This window comes from Sus scrofa, chromosome 7 (assembly GCF_054392235.1).
Source record: "Sus scrofa isolate SSC_HxYL_T2T_F1_AM1 chromosome 7, Sscrofa_HxYL_maternal_Yorkshire_Landrace_v2.0, whole genome shotgun sequence".
In the NCBI taxonomy this organism is placed as follows: Eukaryota; Metazoa; Chordata; class Mammalia; order Artiodactyla; family Suidae; genus Sus; species Sus scrofa.
The window spans coordinates 93,692,893-93,711,115 of NC_139389.1; the positions used below are offsets into that span (position 1 = coordinate 93,692,893).

Below are 18,223 nucleotides of genomic sequence, written 5' to 3' on the forward strand. Positions count from 1 at the left end.
TCCAATATGTTCATATAAACATCTTTTGTTGAACTTAAAATTTGATAGAAGAGCAACTGACTGAAAAACCTCACTTTCACGACTGTAAACATGTCTCATAGTACTCTTTTTAAGTTCATTAAGTACCAGATTGTGTTGATTTGTTTCCTTTGGGATCAGGTTTGTCACAAGCCTCAAAACCCATGAGATTATTTGAAGCTGAGCAGATGTCTTTCACACAGGCTGCAAGCTCAGGTGAAATCACCTCTCCTGGCCATCGCTAGTACTCCCTTTAGCTGCCCTGATCAATAACTCTAGCTGCAAAAAGCATCAAACATCTCAAAGACATCCCAAAGGCACAGGTCGCCAAAGGGAATAAAAAGAAAACACCGCATATATTAATGTTCTCCTTAGGCTGTGCAGACATCCTTGTAGGCCTGAGGCCTACAAGAGGCCAGTGGTGATTGGGATGCTTAAAATTATAGAGCTTGAACAACATTTTTTTATGAAATGGCTTTTTGAGCCTCTGGAGGAAGGAATTCTAGTTCAAAGAGTGACAGTTTCCAGTTTTACAACCTCTATTTTCTCACCAAGTAGGTGAGAAAGGACAAAAAAAAAAAAAAAAAAAAAAGGCAGGGAGGGAAGGAGAATCATGTCAGGATACTGATATATTTATAAAATTGAAAATAATATAAATATCTGGTGTTGACAAGGGTGTGGGGCAAGCCAGCACTATCATCCATTGCTGGGGATAGCGTAAATTGAAAAAATCTTTCTTGAGAGCAATTTAGAAGTATATAGAAAAATCCTAAAAAGAAAAAAAAAATATTCATGCCCTTTCACCCAGCAATTTCACTTTTAGGACTCTACTTTAAGGAAATAATCAGAGATGTGTTAAAAGTATATTTACACAAATTATCCTCATATTACTTAAAAAATAAAATAATAATAATAGTGAAATAAATAGAAATAAGCTGATATATAATAGGGATTTGATTAAGCAGTTTTGATATGTGAAATGATGATAAGCCATTACAACTCACACATGAGGTATATTTCTATATGAGCAGAGAAAAAAGATTAGAGCAAAGCAAATAATTCTAAAGACATCCAATACAAGATATGATTAAGATATGACAAATTTGTTCTTTTTTCTTATTTTTCGTCTTTTCTTTTTTGCCCATGTACATTATTTTTTAAAAAAGATACAAACAAAATAAATAAATACAAACCTCTAGCATGAACCCTCAGAGTTACTTGGTAAGTTATGAAAGTAATCCTAAGTAATTGTGTTTTCTCATCTACTGTGTCCAAAAACATATGTGAGATAGACAAGGAACTATAATTGTTCCCATTTTCCAGAAGCTAAAGATGAGGTCCAGAGCTTTTAAATGATATCTTAAACTGGTTTTGTAAACACAGTGGTTCCATGTAAATACCTACAATTAGAATGAGTATCTAGTGGTCCAATCTAGGAAAACTAATAGTCTGTAAATTAATGAGAACGTACATTGAAAAGTAAGCTGAAGCAGTAAGGTACTTAAAAAAACAACTTGTACTAGGTTATATGTACTTTAATTTTAAAACATCAAATTTTAGTTAGCATAAGTCATGTTAAGATGTAAAATATATCTTCTTTTTCTTGAAGGGTTAAGATGTTGTTAGACTCAGGAGATAGGAAAAAATTGTTAATATATCACTTTTTTGAAACACATTCTGACATTTGTTAATTAAACTTTTCTTAAGGTTTAATGCATTGTCAAGATAGGACGTATTTTCAGGAAAGCCTTGTGATCTGACCAAGCTTTAAAATAATCCAAAAGCTAGTTTTGACATTCTACCTAATGTAGATAAAAGAGTATTTTAAAGCTCATGCAAATCTAAAGAAACAGGGAAATTTGATTCATCCCATTAATTAGTACGTAACAACAAGGGAGAAATACTGCTTATTTTTTCTGAAAGGATGATTTATGCAGATTTAAACACCTTTTTTGGTTTTACAAAGTTAATACTGTTTAATTATATGAGATTAAAGCTATATCATACCATATAGTTTATTAGGTGTAGATGGGGTCAAAAGTTACAATGTACAGCCAAGATCACCTTTTATAGTTTTCCAGTATTGATAAACATGGCAATTTTAAACTACAAATGCTGACAATATTTGATAGTGTTTAAGTAGTAGCTCATGTCTTTTAATTTTAGCTTAATAATCTTCTCTCTGGAGATCACTCATCTTCCTGGGGTCATAATCCCATACAATGAAATGAACTGAGACAAAAGCAAAGCGAGGATAAAACCCAAGCACTGGACATCATCGGATTAGAGTCAAGGTGTTATCTGAACAATAACTTCCTACAGTACGTGTAAATGTAATTAATGTGAGTGGCGTGGTGGGGAAGTGGATAAAATGTTATTTGCTCAGCTCACAAAGAATCTGGGAAACCTACATCTCTGGTCACTTTCCGGAAGGCAGCATGGCAGAATGGAAGGAGCCTGAAAACCATGCTTCCTTAGCCTAGCGGCCTTCAGGTGGTATCACAATCTCCAAGTCACACTTTCTTCATCTGGAAAACAGGCAATACCACAGGCTGTGCCAGGTCTTGCAGTGGGTAAAGGTGATGATATCTGTAATGGGGGTGTCCTATTAAAGGCATTAATATTATTTTCCTTGCCCCCCATCCCATTCCCTTAACAACATATTAGGCAATCAGGATTCTAATATCAGACACAGTGGATCTATCCATCTAAAGATGAAATGCATCTGTGAACCAGCTGAACTGGAATGACATATCTGTCTGAATTGATAATCATAAGTGTATTGGACAAACAGCTTAAAATAGCTAGACATTTTATGCAGTGATAGATTTCTTACAGGCAAGAATGGAAATGGGGGGAGGAAAGAACTTATCCTAAATACTAGACTTAAATCATTTATCAGAGCTCTGATTTAGGTTTGGTTCTTTCCAAAAGTGACAGAAATAAAACATGGCTTATTATTTTTCTGGATTTAATTCTGAATCCACAACAAAAGCAAAAAACATAAGAAAAATAGTACTGACTTCCTGATTCTACATGAGATGAAATCACCCAGCTGAAATCTTTTGTTTTGGACTAGGTGAATGTAGCACGCTACTGTCCATATTGCTGACAGAAGTGAGTTCCCATCCTGGAGTCTGTTATGGGAAATTGTCTTGCTGTCATGTTCATTGAGTCCAGGCATCCAGTCACAACACTCAAGTCAGTCCAGACTCCAGGCACTCTGCTGAGCCCTGGAAATGAAAGCAAGAATAAAACTTGAACCTTGACTTCAACTCTGTACATAAAAATTAGAATGGTAACTGTTTGCGCTTACTTCACAGTTTCTAAAGCACTTTCATGTGTCTTTTGTTCGTTAACAACCCTGTTCGACAGTTATTATTGTCATTAATTTCCACTTTCAGAAATGCGGGACTAAGGCTCAAAGAACCGAGGCCACGTATTGAAGAACAACTTACTCATTGACGGAAATTCAAGACATACATAATCCATACTCCTTGATTGAAATTTGGAACTTAAAAAAGAAAAAAAAAAAAAGACCAAAGCAACCATACTGAGAAGAAAGGGAGGGCGTGGAGCATTTTGTTGATGATGGATTGTGAATCCCAGAAGGCAGAGGGGAAGGGTTTAGATAGTTGCGAAAGGGAGGGGAAAAGGCAGAGGAGGGGCTGTGCAGGGATTCATGGTGATCAGAGAGGTCTGAGTGGACTCAAGGCAGACGTGGTGGAGAGGTTGCTCAAAGAAAGGCAGTACTGGGAGGTTGAGGACATTGAGGATATAGACCGTATAGTAGATTTTATGGAGAAAGAGTGAGCATATGCAAACAAAATAAAATGTGAATAGTCCATAAATCTTCTTGAAGCTTATCTAGGTATTCATTGCTCTATTCTTATAACTTTTAAGCAGGTTTGAAATGTTTTCAAAATTAAAATTTAAGGCACAAAGAAAGAAGCTCTTATTGAGCTTTAGAGCTGGGGTAGGCATAAAGCAGAGCCTGTATTCAACCCCAGAGCTGATCAGCAGTCAACCCCTCCAAGCTCCGTTACTTCCCCAAGCTACCTCTTTCAGCCACAGGACACAGTCAAAGGCTGTCTTTTTTTTTTTTTCTTTTTTTAATTTAACTTTAGTGGAGTATACCTGACTTACAAAATCATGGTAATTTCAGGCATACAACAAAGTAAATCTCTCATACATATACGTATACATATATTTATTCCTTTTCAGATTCTTTTCCCACATAGGTAATTACATGATATTGAATAGATTTCCCTATGCTATATAGTAGGTCCTTGTTATCCACATATTTTATACTTGCCTGCAGGACGGGCTGCTCTGACTCAGGCTCTCCTGCTGACTGTCCTTTCCAAGAGACATTTGCAGGGCTCCCTGACCTCAGGCTAAGTCTACAGCTGTTCTCCACACCTGTGTGCCTCACCCCTTTGACATCTGCTGAAGTCCCTGTGCACCTTTCTCTGCATGGTATTTCTAAACACAGACGTAAAATATATAGGATTATACAGAAAACCAATCATTTACAAATATAGTTTTAAAAATACAATTAAGAAGTATGACAGGGATTCCTCTGTGGCCCAGCAGGCTAAAGACCCAGAGTTGTCACAGCTGCGGCTCAGGTTCAGTCCCTGGCCTGGGAACTTCCACAGGCCTCGGGTGTGATCAAAAAAAGAAAAAAAAAAGTATTACAGAGAAAGATATGTCCTTCTTTATTTGTACATTAAATGGCAAGATCTAGGAGTGGTTCTGATAACTATTGTGCTTTGCAATAGTGATGAGTATAAAGTATATTTTGAGTTATCCATAACTGTGAAGTGATATAAAAATATCTATGATTTCTACAGGTGACAAAAGACAGCTAGTGCTAATACTATCATGATTTATTGCCGTTGTTCCTTATTGTAAGCAATGTTCCATTTCAGTTAGTCATAAGTGACTGTCTAAATTGATGGACAGACCTCAAGCGAAGAATCCTGGTCAATAGATACACAGGTCCCAAACTCTGTGCAGGAAGATTTGAAGATTTAGTGGGCCTCCTATAATTATCCTCTCTGACTCTAAGAATTCTGCTAACTGTAAGCCAAAAATTAAGAAGTATTTACAGTCCCCTTAGGCCTTGTGCCCACCACCGCTGTAGGCTCCGTTGATTAGCATCAAGGTGTATTATCATGACCCTCTCTAAGAGGCATAAGGGTCAGGCTGTATAACTATTTATCTTTGAATCATCTATTGTGTGGCTCTTCATAAATTGTAAGTTTTCTTAAAATTAATTCTATTTTAATGCATTAATGCTTTTTCAGATCTTCTCTTTATTTCATGTCCAAAATAAGATCTTAGTTATTACCTGTTCTCTCAAACCCAGTTTCAATTAAACCCACTTAAAAAATCACCCTCACACCATGCACAAAAATAAACTCAAAATGGCTTAAAGACTTAAATATAAGACAAGACACCATCAAACTCCTGGAAGAGAACATAGGCAAAACATTCTCTGACATCGACCTTATGAATATTTTCTCAGGTCAGTCTCCCAAAGCAACAGAAATAAGAGCAAAAATAAACCAATGGGACCTAATCAAACTGACAAGCTTTGGCACAGCAAAGGAAACCAAAAAGACAACTTACAGAATGGGAAAAAATAGTTTCAAATGATGCAACTGACAAGGGCTTAATCTCTAGAATATACAAGCCAACTTATACAACTCAACAGCAAAAAAGCCAACAACACAATTGAAAAATGGTCAAAAGAACTGAATAGACATTTTTCCAAGGAAGATGTACAGATGGCCAGCAAGCACATGAAAAAATGCTCAACATCCCTGATTATTAGAAAAATGCAAATCAAAACTACCACCAGATACCACCTCACACCAGTCAGAATGGCCGTCATTAATAAGTCCACAAATAACAAATGCTGGAGGGGGTGTGGAGAAATGGGAACCCTCCCACACTGTTGTAATGTAAGCTGGTACAACCACTATAGAGAACAGTATGGAGGTACCTTAGAAATCTATACCTAGAACTACCATATGACCCAGCAATCCAACTCTTGGGCATATATCCAGACAAAACTTTCCTTAAAAAAACACATGCATCTGCATGTTCCATTTCAGCTCTATTCACAGTAGCCAAGACATGGAAACAACCCAAATGTCCATCAACAGATGACTGGATTAGGAAGATGTGGTATATATACATAATGGAATACTACTCGGCCATAAAAAAGAATGACATAATGCCATTTGCAGCAACATGGATGGAACTAGAGACTCATACTGAGTGAAGTAAGTCAGAAAGAGAAAGACAAATACCATAGGATATCACTTATATCTGTAATCTAATATAGGGCACAAATGAACCTTTCCACAGAAAATAAAATCATGGACTTAGAGAATAGACTTGCGGTTGCCAAGGTAGAGGGGGAAGGAGTGGGATGGATGGGAGCTTGGGGTTAATAGGTGCAAACTATTGCCTATAGAATGGATTAGCAATGAGATCCTGCCGTGTAGTGCTGATAATCATGTCTAGTCACTTGTGATGGAGGATGATAATGTGAGAAAATATAATGTGTACATATATGTGTAGCTGGGTCACCATGCTGTACAGTAGAAAGAAAAAAGTGTATTGGGGAAATAACAATTAAAAAAAATCAACCTAGAATCCACTTTGATGATTTTTTTCAAACTATTATAATTTTTACAAGTCTTTCTGCTGAGCTGTCTCACTTATAAAAAGAATAGATAAAATACAGAAAATTTAGATATCTTATTTAATGGTCAAAGGGAGGTTCTGAAATTCAATGCTATCATGTGTTGACCATGCTAAATCTTGAGATCAAAGACCATTCAACTTCTCCCCCCTTTATTTAAATTCCACCTCATTTAGGTGAATTCCAATAAGAATATATGTAATGGCATAAATGAAAATAAAACATGTGTTAAAAAAAAGTCCAGGTCAGGAAACAAATATGAAATAGAAATTATAAGAGATAGTTGTTACAGGAAAGCCTCCAGAACATCAATGTAAAAAAGAATGGATGGGAGTTCCCGTCGTGGCGCAGTGGTTAACAAATCCGACTAGAAACCATGAGGTTGCGGGTTCGATCCCTGGCCTTGCTCAGTGGGTTGAGGATCCAGCATTGCCGTGAGCTGTGGTGTAGGTTGCAGACGCGGCTTGGATCCCGGGTTGCTGTGGCTCTGGTGTAGGCTGGCAGCTGTAGCTCCTATTAGACCCCTAGCCTGGGAACCTCCATATGCCGTGGAAGCGGCCCTAGAAATGGCAAAAAGACAAAAAGACAAAAAAAAAATAATAAAAAGAATGGATGGTCGTTAATTTTAGAAGAAAAATTAAAACTTCCAGTTTATCAGAAAGTTAAGCTTTTCCTTAAAGTAAATTTCAAGCAGTTGCTCCATGGAACCATATGTAGGAACACTGACCAGTGACAAGGACAATATTGTCTTCAGCACTCTCACAGAAAAAGGTGGGAATGGGTCACATGCAGCTGATCTTACACATCCTTATGACTTGACTGTGATCAGAGTATGAGTTAATATGGACTTGTTTTGACCACACATGAATTTAAAATCCAGTCCTATGGGTACTGTGGCTACTAGGCTATAAGGCAGCCCCCAGTGATCCCAAATCCTGGCCTCCACGTCTTTGTATGATTCCTGTCCCTTGAGTGCACGCCAGACATGTGGCTTGTTTCTAGGCAATAGAATGCAGTGCAGGTAATGGGCTGCCAGTTCCCTGATAATGTTTCATAAGATTGGGACTTTCATCTTGCTAGCAGACGGTTGACTCTCAATCTTCTTATGAAGAAGCCCCTGTGGCAAGCAACTGAGGGTGGCCTCCAGCCATTAGCCATGAGCAAAAAAGAATTGAGTCTTTCTCATAGTGCATGAACTTGGAGGTAAACCCTTTCACAGCCTAGTCTCAAAAGCTATCCCTGTCCTGGTCATCATCTTTGCTTTAACCCTGGGAGACCTTGAGTCCGCCAAGTCCTGCCCAGGTTCCTAGCCCACAGAAACTGAGAGATAATAGATGTATGCTATCTTAAGCTAGTGATTTGGTGGTAATTTTTTATGCAGAAGTAGATAATACACAATATAACAGGAGTTGCTGCTGTGGAACAGAAGGTTAAGAATCTGACTTCAATGGCTCAGGTCTCTGCAGAGGTGAGGGTTCAATCCCTGGCCTGGACACTTCCATATACCACAGGTGCAGCCATTAAAATATATATATATATATATAATACATTTTAAAAACATAGAGCAGAACCTGTGTTTATGTTGAGCTTAGTGTGCCACTTAGGAGGCATTCTGTAATATTGGGTAGTGTGGTATTTTAGTTTTTGGTCACCTTTCAAGTTTTAATTATGATCTCTTAGTCCCTCATTAGCAGAGATGCCAAATCACTAGCAGAAAAGCTTATGGTTCATATTGAGTAACCTTGCCATAAATCTAGAATTATAGAGATAAACTGTGTGCACTCAGATAATTAGAAAGTCATAAAAACACAAAAACAAATGTGTGAGCATGTCTATTGTTGGGCTTATGACAAGCGGCATAAGACAATTCTGTCAGTTCCTTCAAGGCTCTCCATATAGTTTTCCACACCATCAAAGAACAGTGTATTTAAAGGAAATATGCATACAGGTGAACAGGGGCTCAAGATGAGGATGTTCAGTACAGAGAATGATATGATTTGGTGGAATAATAGATCTAGAAATTGGGAGATGAATTAAATGAAGTCTGTTTGGTCATGCATTCAGCAAATAACTTTTGATTATCTCCCATGAGCCAAGCCCTTCCTAGGCGATACACAAAGGAAGTGACCTGGTCTTGATCTCAAACTCAGACTCTAGGCTAGGTAAAAGCTGTGACCATGTATTGAAGAAATATAAGCCAGGATGTGCCAGAACTTTCAACACATTGGCTCATTTGATTCTGAACATAAGTTTGGTGTTACCCTAGTTTAATTGGTCGGCAAACTGAGGTTTGGAAACCACACAGCAAACGAATAGCAAAGTTGAGATACAATCCTGAGTCTTCTGACTCTAGAAGTTGCTTTTGACTTTTCTTACTGTCTTCTAGTTTAATGAGAATCTCTCACTTTACAAAAATAATATATGTTTATTATAGAACGTTTAGAAAACTTGGGGAAATAAATGGGCTAAAATTCACTTGATCTTGCCATCATTTTTCATAGCTATCATTCTGGAAAGTTATGTTTTCGTGGACAGATGGATGGATAATCATCTATATAAGAGTAGTTTATTAAGCAATTTGTGTTTGATTTTCAAGGCCCTTTGAAGTGTCTTGCTACAAGGATCTTTGAAGGTAGCTACTTAAAACCAACGGCTCTTCTGACATTGGTCAAAGTCTAAACTTATAGAAAAGATGATGTTTCCTTGTCCAAAAGAAAAAAGGGGTTCTGTTAACTGATCAAAAGAAGAGAGAAGCTCTACCTAGAAATTGAAGAGAAAATTGGCAATAAATCCTGCTTAGAAAGGGACACTTGCTTCATGGAATTGGGGAACTCTCAGGAAAGAAAAGCTATGCAGCTCACCAGCAAAGATGGACTCTGGGCATAGGGTCAGTCCCAAGCATGGCACAAAAACAACAGAACTTCCATGTGCGAGGGACCATGGGGCCATATGCACTGGGACATGGGCATTGCAGAAACAACATTAACCTGAGTTACTAACCTGTGACAAATGACCTGAGAGGTCACATCCTCCCAATAATTCAGGACTCCTTGGCACCCAGGGATTCTTGCATAACTTTGAAAAAGGTGAAATCTCCAGTTATGAATGAGATAAAATATGCCAAAAACATTGTTATTCTAGCAACAGGGGTGCTACGAGCCTGAAGGAAAGGAAGGAATGTGACACTTTGAGTAACTCTGACTTTGTGGACTGATATCCATTAAATTCATGCTTTCTCTGCCATCTCTGCAAATATTTAAAGACACTTTTAAGGGATACTAAGACAGATAAGGCAGGATCTCTCTGCTTGTAGTCTATTGACAAAATATTAAAGATAAATTGTCTTTTAAGAATTATATATAAAGAACTCAGTGAATTCAGATGATGCCTATCACTCAGTTCTGCAAGTGATAGTCTCCAGAGAAATAGAACTATTAAGAAAGGGAGATTGATGGCAGAGAAAGAAAGAAGGAAAGAAGGAAAGAAAGAAAGAAAGAAAGAAAGAAAGAAAGAAAGAAAGAAAGAAAGAAAGAAAGAAAGAAAGAAAGAAAGAAAGAAAGAAAGGAAGGAAGGAAGGAAGGAAGGAAGGAAGGAAGGAAGGAAGGAAGGAAAAGAAAGAAAGAAAGAAAGAAAAAATAAAGATAGAGATTCCTTTCATGGAATTGTCTGAAGTGATTGTGGGGTTTTGCTGGACAGGCTCTAAATTTACAGGGGCCGAGCAGCCAGCTGGAAACTCTTAGATAGGAGCTGATGTTCTGATGTTGCAGACTCGAGGCAGAAGGTTTTCTTCCTCCAGAAGACCTCAATTATTGACGATAACATTCATCTAAAGTTAACTGATTGTATCTATTCACCACATCTCTCAAAAGCCCTCACAGAAACACTTAGATGAGTGTCTAATTGAATAACTGGGAACTGTAGCCTAGGCAAGATGACACATTGGGAACTGGGAGACTAGAAGTTGAGGCAAACGTGACTAGAGGCTCACCAGGTGAGAGAGGAGAAAGGTTATGTTGCACCTTGGGGCAGGAAAGCACAGGGTCTGCTTTGGGAAATGCTGTGTGGTCCTCTGTGGCTAGAACCAGGGAGAAGGGATGGAGAGATGGAACCAGCAGGCCAATGAGCCAAAGCAGATAAGAGGATAGTCAATGGGACTTTTAACTGGCAAATAACTTGATCATACTCACGTTCTGGAAAGACCAGTCTGGGGACAGTGTGGATAATGATGAAAGAGTATGATTAGGTTTGGAGAAGAGCTGATGGCCTGAATTCCAGCAATGACAGTGAAGATAGAGAAGAGGGATAAGATCGAGAAGGTTTAAGAGGAGGCTGACCACACAGGCCTCATGACCCTACCTGTCAGTCACTGCTCCATCATTGTGCTATTTCCTGCTCTGCTTAGATGTACTGTCAATATTGTTGTCAACATTGTATTCTGTTTATCCACTACCAGAAGAGGAAATTCCTGGGCCATCTAGTTGCAGAGACAATAGGCGTAATAACATTGTGGCTGCAGTTGTGTAGAGAGCATTGAACCCAACGCACACACATACCAACAAAAACCATACATGTGCCCACATGGACACTTATGCACACATATGATCTTTCACTGTAGAAGCTATTTCCCTCACATTTTAATCTTATCCACACATTTGTGCATTTGGAGCCCCAGAAGCAGTTTAAAAATCTAGCTTTTGGGAGTGGGAAAAATTAGGAGTTTGGGATTAACAAATACATACTGCTATATATGAAATAGGTAACCAACAAGGACCTTCTATATATAGCACAGAGAATTGTACTCAATATTTTGTAATAAACTAGAAAGGAAAAGAATATGAAAAATATGTATTTATATATACACACACACACACAGATATATAAGTCAATCACTTGAAACTAACATGACATTATAAATCAACTGTACCTCAATTTAAAAAATTCTATCTGCAGTTCCCACTGTGGTGCATGGGGTTGAGAGTCTGACCACAGAAGCTAAGATCCCTGTAGAGGTACAGGTTCAAACCTTGGTTTGGTGCAGTGGGATTCAGTCCCTGGCCTAGGAATTCTCATGTGCCATGGCTGCAGCCATAAAAGTCTAGCTTTTGAAGTCGTAACTAGAAACCTAAGTATCTTTTCACAAAATGAAATAGTACAGCATGAGGATGCAGAGAGAAAATGTGTTGCTAAATATTTTAAATTCTAGTTCTATTTCTCAGCAATTCCTCAGGCCTTACTGGACAGAGAAAGAAATTCCTCTTTGATCAGAGTCTGAAGGGATTTATGTTTTTCCAGTGTTATAGCAACAATGGCTACTCATAGCTGTTGCCTTAGGATCTCTAACAGTCCCCAAACCTAATATCATGAAGTGCCCTCAAGATCAGCCTTGCATGTACTGAATTTCAACAATACTGTCCCATTAGGCAAACCTGGTCCATAAGACCCAAACTGAATATACACATGCCCATCCCACGGTCACCTCATCCCTCTCATTTTCCTTTCTGAGCACATTGGGATTGTCCCAAAGCTTGCTTCCTCACTCTCCCCTTTATATCTAAAATCAGAAAAGAAATTCATTATTTGTATACACCATTTTGAAATCTTTTTATTCAAAAAGGCATGGCCTGAGCACGCATACCAAGTTCTGAGCTAAGCTCCAGGGATCCAGAAATGCATGAGAAACAGTGTCTTGCCCTCCAGAAGCACAAGAGAGTTCAAAAAGAAATGCCAAGGCAATGAAGAGAGTGTAGCCAGGGACTAGGATTGAAAAGAAAGTTGATGTGTGGTGGGGTTTCCCCAGGAACATACATCCTGGATAAAACATTTTAGATCTAGCATTATACACCAAGAAGCTGGGGAGGAGGGGGTCTCTCTTGAGTCTAGATCAGAAGGGAGGTAGGAGTCTGTGTATTGGCAGGATGGGGGGCCAGGTACTGATGTCCAAGGTGGAGCCATCTTGCCTTTTCCAGTTGAGGCCAGGTGGTGAGGAGAAAAGGATGAGAACCTGGTGCCCTTTGCTTCCTTCATGATGGCCATGGGAGGAGCTTTGGGGTAGGGGCACCACTGGGACTGAGATTCCTCACCCTCAGGGACAGTATGGGTAAAGCAAAGTATTCCTCCTCATTATGACCAGACTTGGTGAGTTGTGCACCTGCGGGGAGTCAGATGGTGCCCTCTCCTTTGAGTCTCTTAGCTCTTTCATTGACTTAATGTCCAGTTTTCTCTGTGAACAACAAAAAAGAGGTGCCAAGAGGCAGAAATATACACAAAAACATCTGTATGTTGGAGGGGAGAAAGCGTGACTAAATGGAAGAGCAGCACTTCCTAAACGTTCTCACTTTGCAGCACAGGTGGAAAAGGTTTTGCAAAGAGCACCTCTCAGGAGTGTTTGCTCAAGGCCCCCCAGCTGCCCTGCAGCCAGTGTGCACCATTATCTTTACATGTCTATAACATAGGCTGATGGGAAGTTGTGAAGAGCTTGTCTCTTCCACTGAAAGAGACAAAGGGATAGGAGTTGTGCCCAGAGGCAGATATAGAAAAAGAAGCCAGAAGACTACCTAGGAAAGGAGACCAGGATGAGCTTCTGGAAACCTGAGGCTGGACAGAGAGAGAAAAGTCCACAGTATGCAGCTGACCATGCCTTGTGGTATCACCCAAAAGTCTTCTCCAACTTATGGTTCCTGAGAGGAGCAGATGTGGCATCTCAGGAAAAGGGAGGGATACCTGCAGATGCAGGAGGAAACACTTGAGAGGGGGAGGGCATGCCCAAAGTCGGGCAGAGGCCCCTCACTGCCCTTCCTCGCAAGTGAGGCCCTCTGTCCCTCCTGTCACCCAAGGTAGCAGCAGTCCAGATCCGGGACATGCAGCGAAGAATCCCAGGGTTGGCGCTGTCACCTTACCTTCCTTGCTGCCCAGGCAATGCTGGTCCAGGAGGCCTCCAGAGTCACCCTTGAAGGCCTCCAGCTGCAGGGACATGTCATGGCTTCTGGGAACTGTTGCTGGGAGGGCCTATGGTGGAGAAAACAGGGCCATCAGGATGTCTCTTTACAATCAGGTGCCACCTGGAGCCAGAGCCCTGGGGGCCAGACCTCTGCACCGAGTTTCCTACTACCATTAGGAGAGGCTCTTCAGCATCCTGAGGAGGCAGCCCCTCAGGGCTGGGAGCCCAGCAAGGCCATTTGGGAACATGTTTTCAGGTACTTGCTCCAGCCCTTCAGGCTGGCTCAGGTGCACAGGGCATGTTCCTTCACCCTTAGCACCTTCTCTCCAACTTGACCTAGCCTCTGGGCAGAGGGGGAGGTCCTGATGACTCATAATAGAAAACGAAAGACTGTTGGCAGCCTGAAGTGTGTCTTTCCCACAAAGAAATGTAGCTTAATATGAGCCAGTTCTTCACCCAGGGAAGGAATCTTTAAAGTGGGACATCAAACGCCTGGGACAAGGCAGCATTTGGAAGAAATGGGAGAGTTTCTTGGCAAAGGCAGGGGCTTTCCCAGGTGCCTGAAATCCCAGCCAGAGCAGCTCCTCAAGCCCTCCCTTCCCTGATGCCCAGGCTGCTGTAAGAAGCCAGCATCCCAGGAAGGTGCAAAAGTTCTTCCCTGGCCTCAGTGGGGGGAGAGTGGCCTGATCTGAACAGGGAGCCTGGATGGGACCATTCAGAAGCCCCTGCTTCTGGAAAGTTCTGCACCAAGAACTACATGGGAGAAGTGGCTGTTCCACAGACCAACTGCCAAAGCTCATTCAGAGCCCTGCTGTGCTGCCCTAGAAACCCCAACGGAAGCAACTGCCACTGGGAGGTGGGAGGGGCTTGCAGCCTGAGAGGCCACGGATTCCCTTCACTGTCCCACTCACTGTCCTGCTCTCCTGGGGGAAACAGAGGCTCTGGGAGCTGAAGGGAAGAACCTCATGGTTTCTCACCCCTGCTGAGGGGAAAAAAAGGGTTCAGAGGCACCCCTGGAGGCCTGCATAAATGCTTCCCCTCCACTAATAGGTCCTTAAAAATAAATTGTACAGATATCCAAGTCTATATGATCATATAAAGCTAATATTCAGGGTGGCTGTGGTCTACTAAGAGCAGGTTTGCTAGCAAGGAGGTGGACCAAGATGGTGGCTGCAGCTGTAGGCACCCCACAGCTGGCCACTGAGCTCAGTTCTGAGCATGGAAGAGGCCAAAGGAAGCAGGGTTGAGGCAGCAAGGGCATCAGGCTACACCTACCAAGCCCTGACTTTCTACTGAACCCATGTCCCCTGACCTGCCTGAGCCCAGCTCTTGGGAAAAGAAGGAGGTGAATACACAGAGCACAGGGCACAGCATCGAGGGCGAGTGAAGCAGATAGAGAGACTCACAGAGATAAAGTAGACCAGAGAGAACCTTTGGCAAGATGAGGCCATGAAACTGAAAGGGAGGGGAAAGGATGCTATGCAAAAAAAAAAAAAAAGCAGGGAGGGTCTAGGAGAGAGAAGGAGGGAAGAAAGATAGAGACCTGGAGGCAGCCAAGCCAGAGGGAACAGCAGTGAAGGTTAGTGCTGAAGCTGCCAACCCTACTGGCCAGTGCTGGAAGATGGGCCTGTGCAATGGCCTCTTGTTCCGGGTCATCTCAGAGAGGGAAAGTCAGCAGAGGGAGAGAGTATATGGGCAGCCAATGAATGACAGGGGAGGACAGACAGCCCCAAAGTGTCCTTCTCTCCTTGTCCCTTGGTCCCCTCTTTCCAACCCTCCCAGAGCCTGAAAACAAGGAGAGGAAATGGGACCAGGTAAAAGTGGGATGGAAGGATAGAAATTGAGCATCCTTTCCAGAAAGAAATTACAGCCTAAAATCAATCAAATAGCCAGGAAACAGCCTTGTAATGGTGGAGGGTTAAGCATCTAGTAAGGAACCCTGGAGGGAGGTGGAGTGGTCAGGCTTGGGGGCCTTTCTGAACCCCTCAAACTCCATCCTGGGTCACCCACCCATCCAGGGAGCCCAAAGGGGAAGCCAGATCTGAAAGAGGCCCAGAAATGGCTCCCACCCTTAGAAGGAGATGCAGCTGCCTCCTCCAGGAAGTCTGCCTGCAGAACTGTGGGTCAGACCGCCCCTGCCAGGTTGCTTAGGAGCAACTGTCGCTTTTCCTTCCATCTACTCCCCACAAGTGGGGGAACTTCTGGGCCCCTCAAGTGGTCTTCTGCCCATCTGCTCTGCTGCCCTGAGTGCAGACAGGCCATGGACACTGAAGTCACATGCCCTGGGAAAAGGGGTATGGTCTCAAGGAGGACACTAGATAACTCCCAACATGGTTCAGGGATCATCAGCCTAATGGGAAGAGTCAGATTTGGATTCTTTTCAGGCAGAGGCATGGGCTTATCTAACTCTGGTGTTGCTGTTGGAGCATGCCCACAGGTAGAGACACAGCAGACAGGGGCTAAGGATCATGTGGGAAGATCACTTCAGAAGACCGTCCCAACAAACCCAGCTCCCAACAACCCAATGGCTGGTCATCTCAGCAGCAGTGCCGTTCTGGCTTCCCTTCCCTTTTCATCTCCCTTTTTGCCACTTTCCTCTGGTAACTGTTCAGGAATTCACCCACCCACCCGTCAGCTCATTGGTTTATCAAATATCTGTTGAGCTTTGCTGGACAGTGGTGGTACAAAGATGAATGAGACAAAGTTCCTGCATTCAGGTCCCTTTCTCCATAGTGGGAAGGGGTAGGTTGACATGCTGAGAATGAAGATAAATACAAGGCCAGGCTGATGGCTCAAACATACCTGCCCCATAGTCCTGATTCGCACAGGCAGATCCATCAACTCAGAGAAAACTAACATTCCAAAAACGCTCTTGAGGAACTATATCAAGTCGGGAAATACGGAGTGTTCCCTGTGCCCAGGCAGAAAGTTCTTTGTCCACTCCAGTGTTGGGTCTAAAGGAAAAACACAGTCACCCATATTATTAGGGTCCTGATCTTGAGCAGCACTGATGTTGGGGCCTTTAGAGTCCAGTGGGAGTGGCATCCAAGGAAACCACTGAACTTACCCCAATGTCCTGGAGACTCAAGAGTTTAGAAGGCCTCCTGATCTTTTAAGGACCTTACCAGTGGCAAGGGTCAAATGCTGCCTGAAGCCATCACAGGACTGGCAAAGGGGGAACAGGGCTGTCCTAAAGGTCTAGGCTTTGGAGGTGTGGGTGCTCACAAGAGCTGGGATCGTGTCTGGAAGCTGCCTCCTTGGTATCCCCAGTTAAAAGGCAGAGGCCAGAGACTGGTCCCATTAGATGGTGATGGCCCAGGTGATGCTCAATGGGGAGTCTTGGAGACCCACGTAGGGGATCCAGGAATAGACAGGGTGATGTTGGCGTTTCACCAAGGTGGTTCTTCCTGCCATCATCCGGCCTGGTAGAGGAGGAACTTGTTCCTTCCTCAGCCAGGAGAGTTGGGGGGATGGATGGGAGAGCCAGGTGGAGCCCACTCCCTCACTGCTGCTCCTACCACAGGCCATCACTTCTGGAGAAACGGGCTCAAACAGAGAGTTCTGAATCAGTCTCAAAGACCCAGAGAACTTGGGACTCTGGAGAGAGAGACGGGCAGGAAGAAAGGGAGCTGGGAATACTGAGGTCCCATATGCAGAAAGAAACAGAGGGAGAGAGGCTACAGCCAGGAAAGAGAGAGGTGGAAAAGAAAAGAATCATGATAAGAAACATCATTGTATACAAAAGAGGAAGCAGGAGAAGAGAAGGGGGAGGCAGTTGCCCCTGGGGACCAGAGTCAGAGGGAAATTAGAACATAGAGAGAAGTGCAGAACTAGCTGGCTGGCTGGACCTTGGCCAGAGAGCCCAGTGGTGGAGAGCAGAGTCTTCAGGGTTTAGGCAGCAGCTCAGAGGAAGGTAGAGTGACCCACAGACCAGATGCTGAGTTTGGCAAGGGCAGCTGTCCTACTGGGAGAGGGACCCAGGGTGCTCCCTGCCAGTGTGCAGACACGGGGTCTGAAAAAGGAGAGGCCGCAGCGAGGAGTCACAAGTCCAGGATGGCCCTGTGCAGGCCTCTCTCAGGGCAAAGCTCCTCTCCAGCCTCTGAGCAACCCCTCTGGGACCTGCTGGGGACCCTTTTCCAGAGCCTGCCTTCCCCCCTCAGTGCTCCCCTCCCAGCCCTGTCTAGGAGCCCTTGGAAGGAATGTTTGAGCTTCTCGCCCCACGGTCTCACAGTCAAATCCCCCTCCTCAGCCTGGGGAGTGCCACCAGCTCTGAGGAGGAGTACCAGCTACCCTCTGCCTCTTATATATGCAGAGGACTCTTTAACAACGGCCTGTTTCCCACTGAGAAGAACATAATCGGACAGTCCCAGGAGAGGGACCTCTTTAAGACTGGGGAAGGGGGTCGGGGACTATACGGCGAAAGAAGCAGAATCCTGGATGTGCTCCTTCTCCTTAAGGCCAGGCAGCCCTGAGAATCCAAGGTCTGGGGCAAGCAGTCCAGGGAGGATCCCTTTGGAGAAGGCATTGGGTAGCTGCTACATGCCTAG

The 18,223-nt window shown here is 42.8% G+C and overlaps 1 protein-coding gene across 2 annotated transcripts; it reads right to left on the reverse strand.

Annotated features, from left to right (window-relative positions):
• Positions 1 to 1,535: 1,535 nt before the first annotated feature.
• On the reverse strand, positions 1,536 to 16,240 carry LOC146401777 (uncharacterized). 2 transcript variants are annotated; one of them, XM_084970468.1, is made up of 3 exons: positions 13,636 to 16,240; positions 4,330 to 4,503; positions 1,536 to 3,251 (listed from the first exon to the last, which is right to left on the reverse strand). In XM_084970468.1, the coding sequence occupies exons 1-3, from the start codon at positions 13,709 to 13,711 to the stop codon at positions 3,112 to 3,114; spliced, it is 390 nt and encodes a 129-aa protein (XP_084826594.1). In that variant the 5' UTR covers positions 13,712 to 16,240; the 3' UTR covers positions 1,536 to 3,111. The 2 variants fall into 2 exon arrangements, 1 of the variants encoding a protein (XP_084826594.1); XR_014811491.1 differs by lacking the exon at positions 4,330 to 4,503 and having other exon boundaries at positions 13,636 to 14,491.
• Positions 16,241 to 18,223: the final 1,983 nt, after the last annotated feature.

Bases quoted from the DNA above. Each gene is read 5' to 3' on its own strand.
- LOC146401777 (XM_084970468.1), bottom strand. From the start codon at position 13,711: ATGTCCCTGCAGCTGGAGGCCTTCAAGGGTGACTCTGGAGGCCTCCTG. The intron at 4,504-13,635 runs GTAAGGTGACAG...GTCTGTGTTTAG, and splicing joins TTGCCTGGGCAGCAAGGAAG to AAATACCATGCAGAGAAAGG. The intron at 3,252-4,329 runs GTATAAAATATG...TTTCATTTCCAG, and splicing joins GCAGCCCGTCCTGCAGGCAA to GGCTCAGCAGAGTGCCTGGA.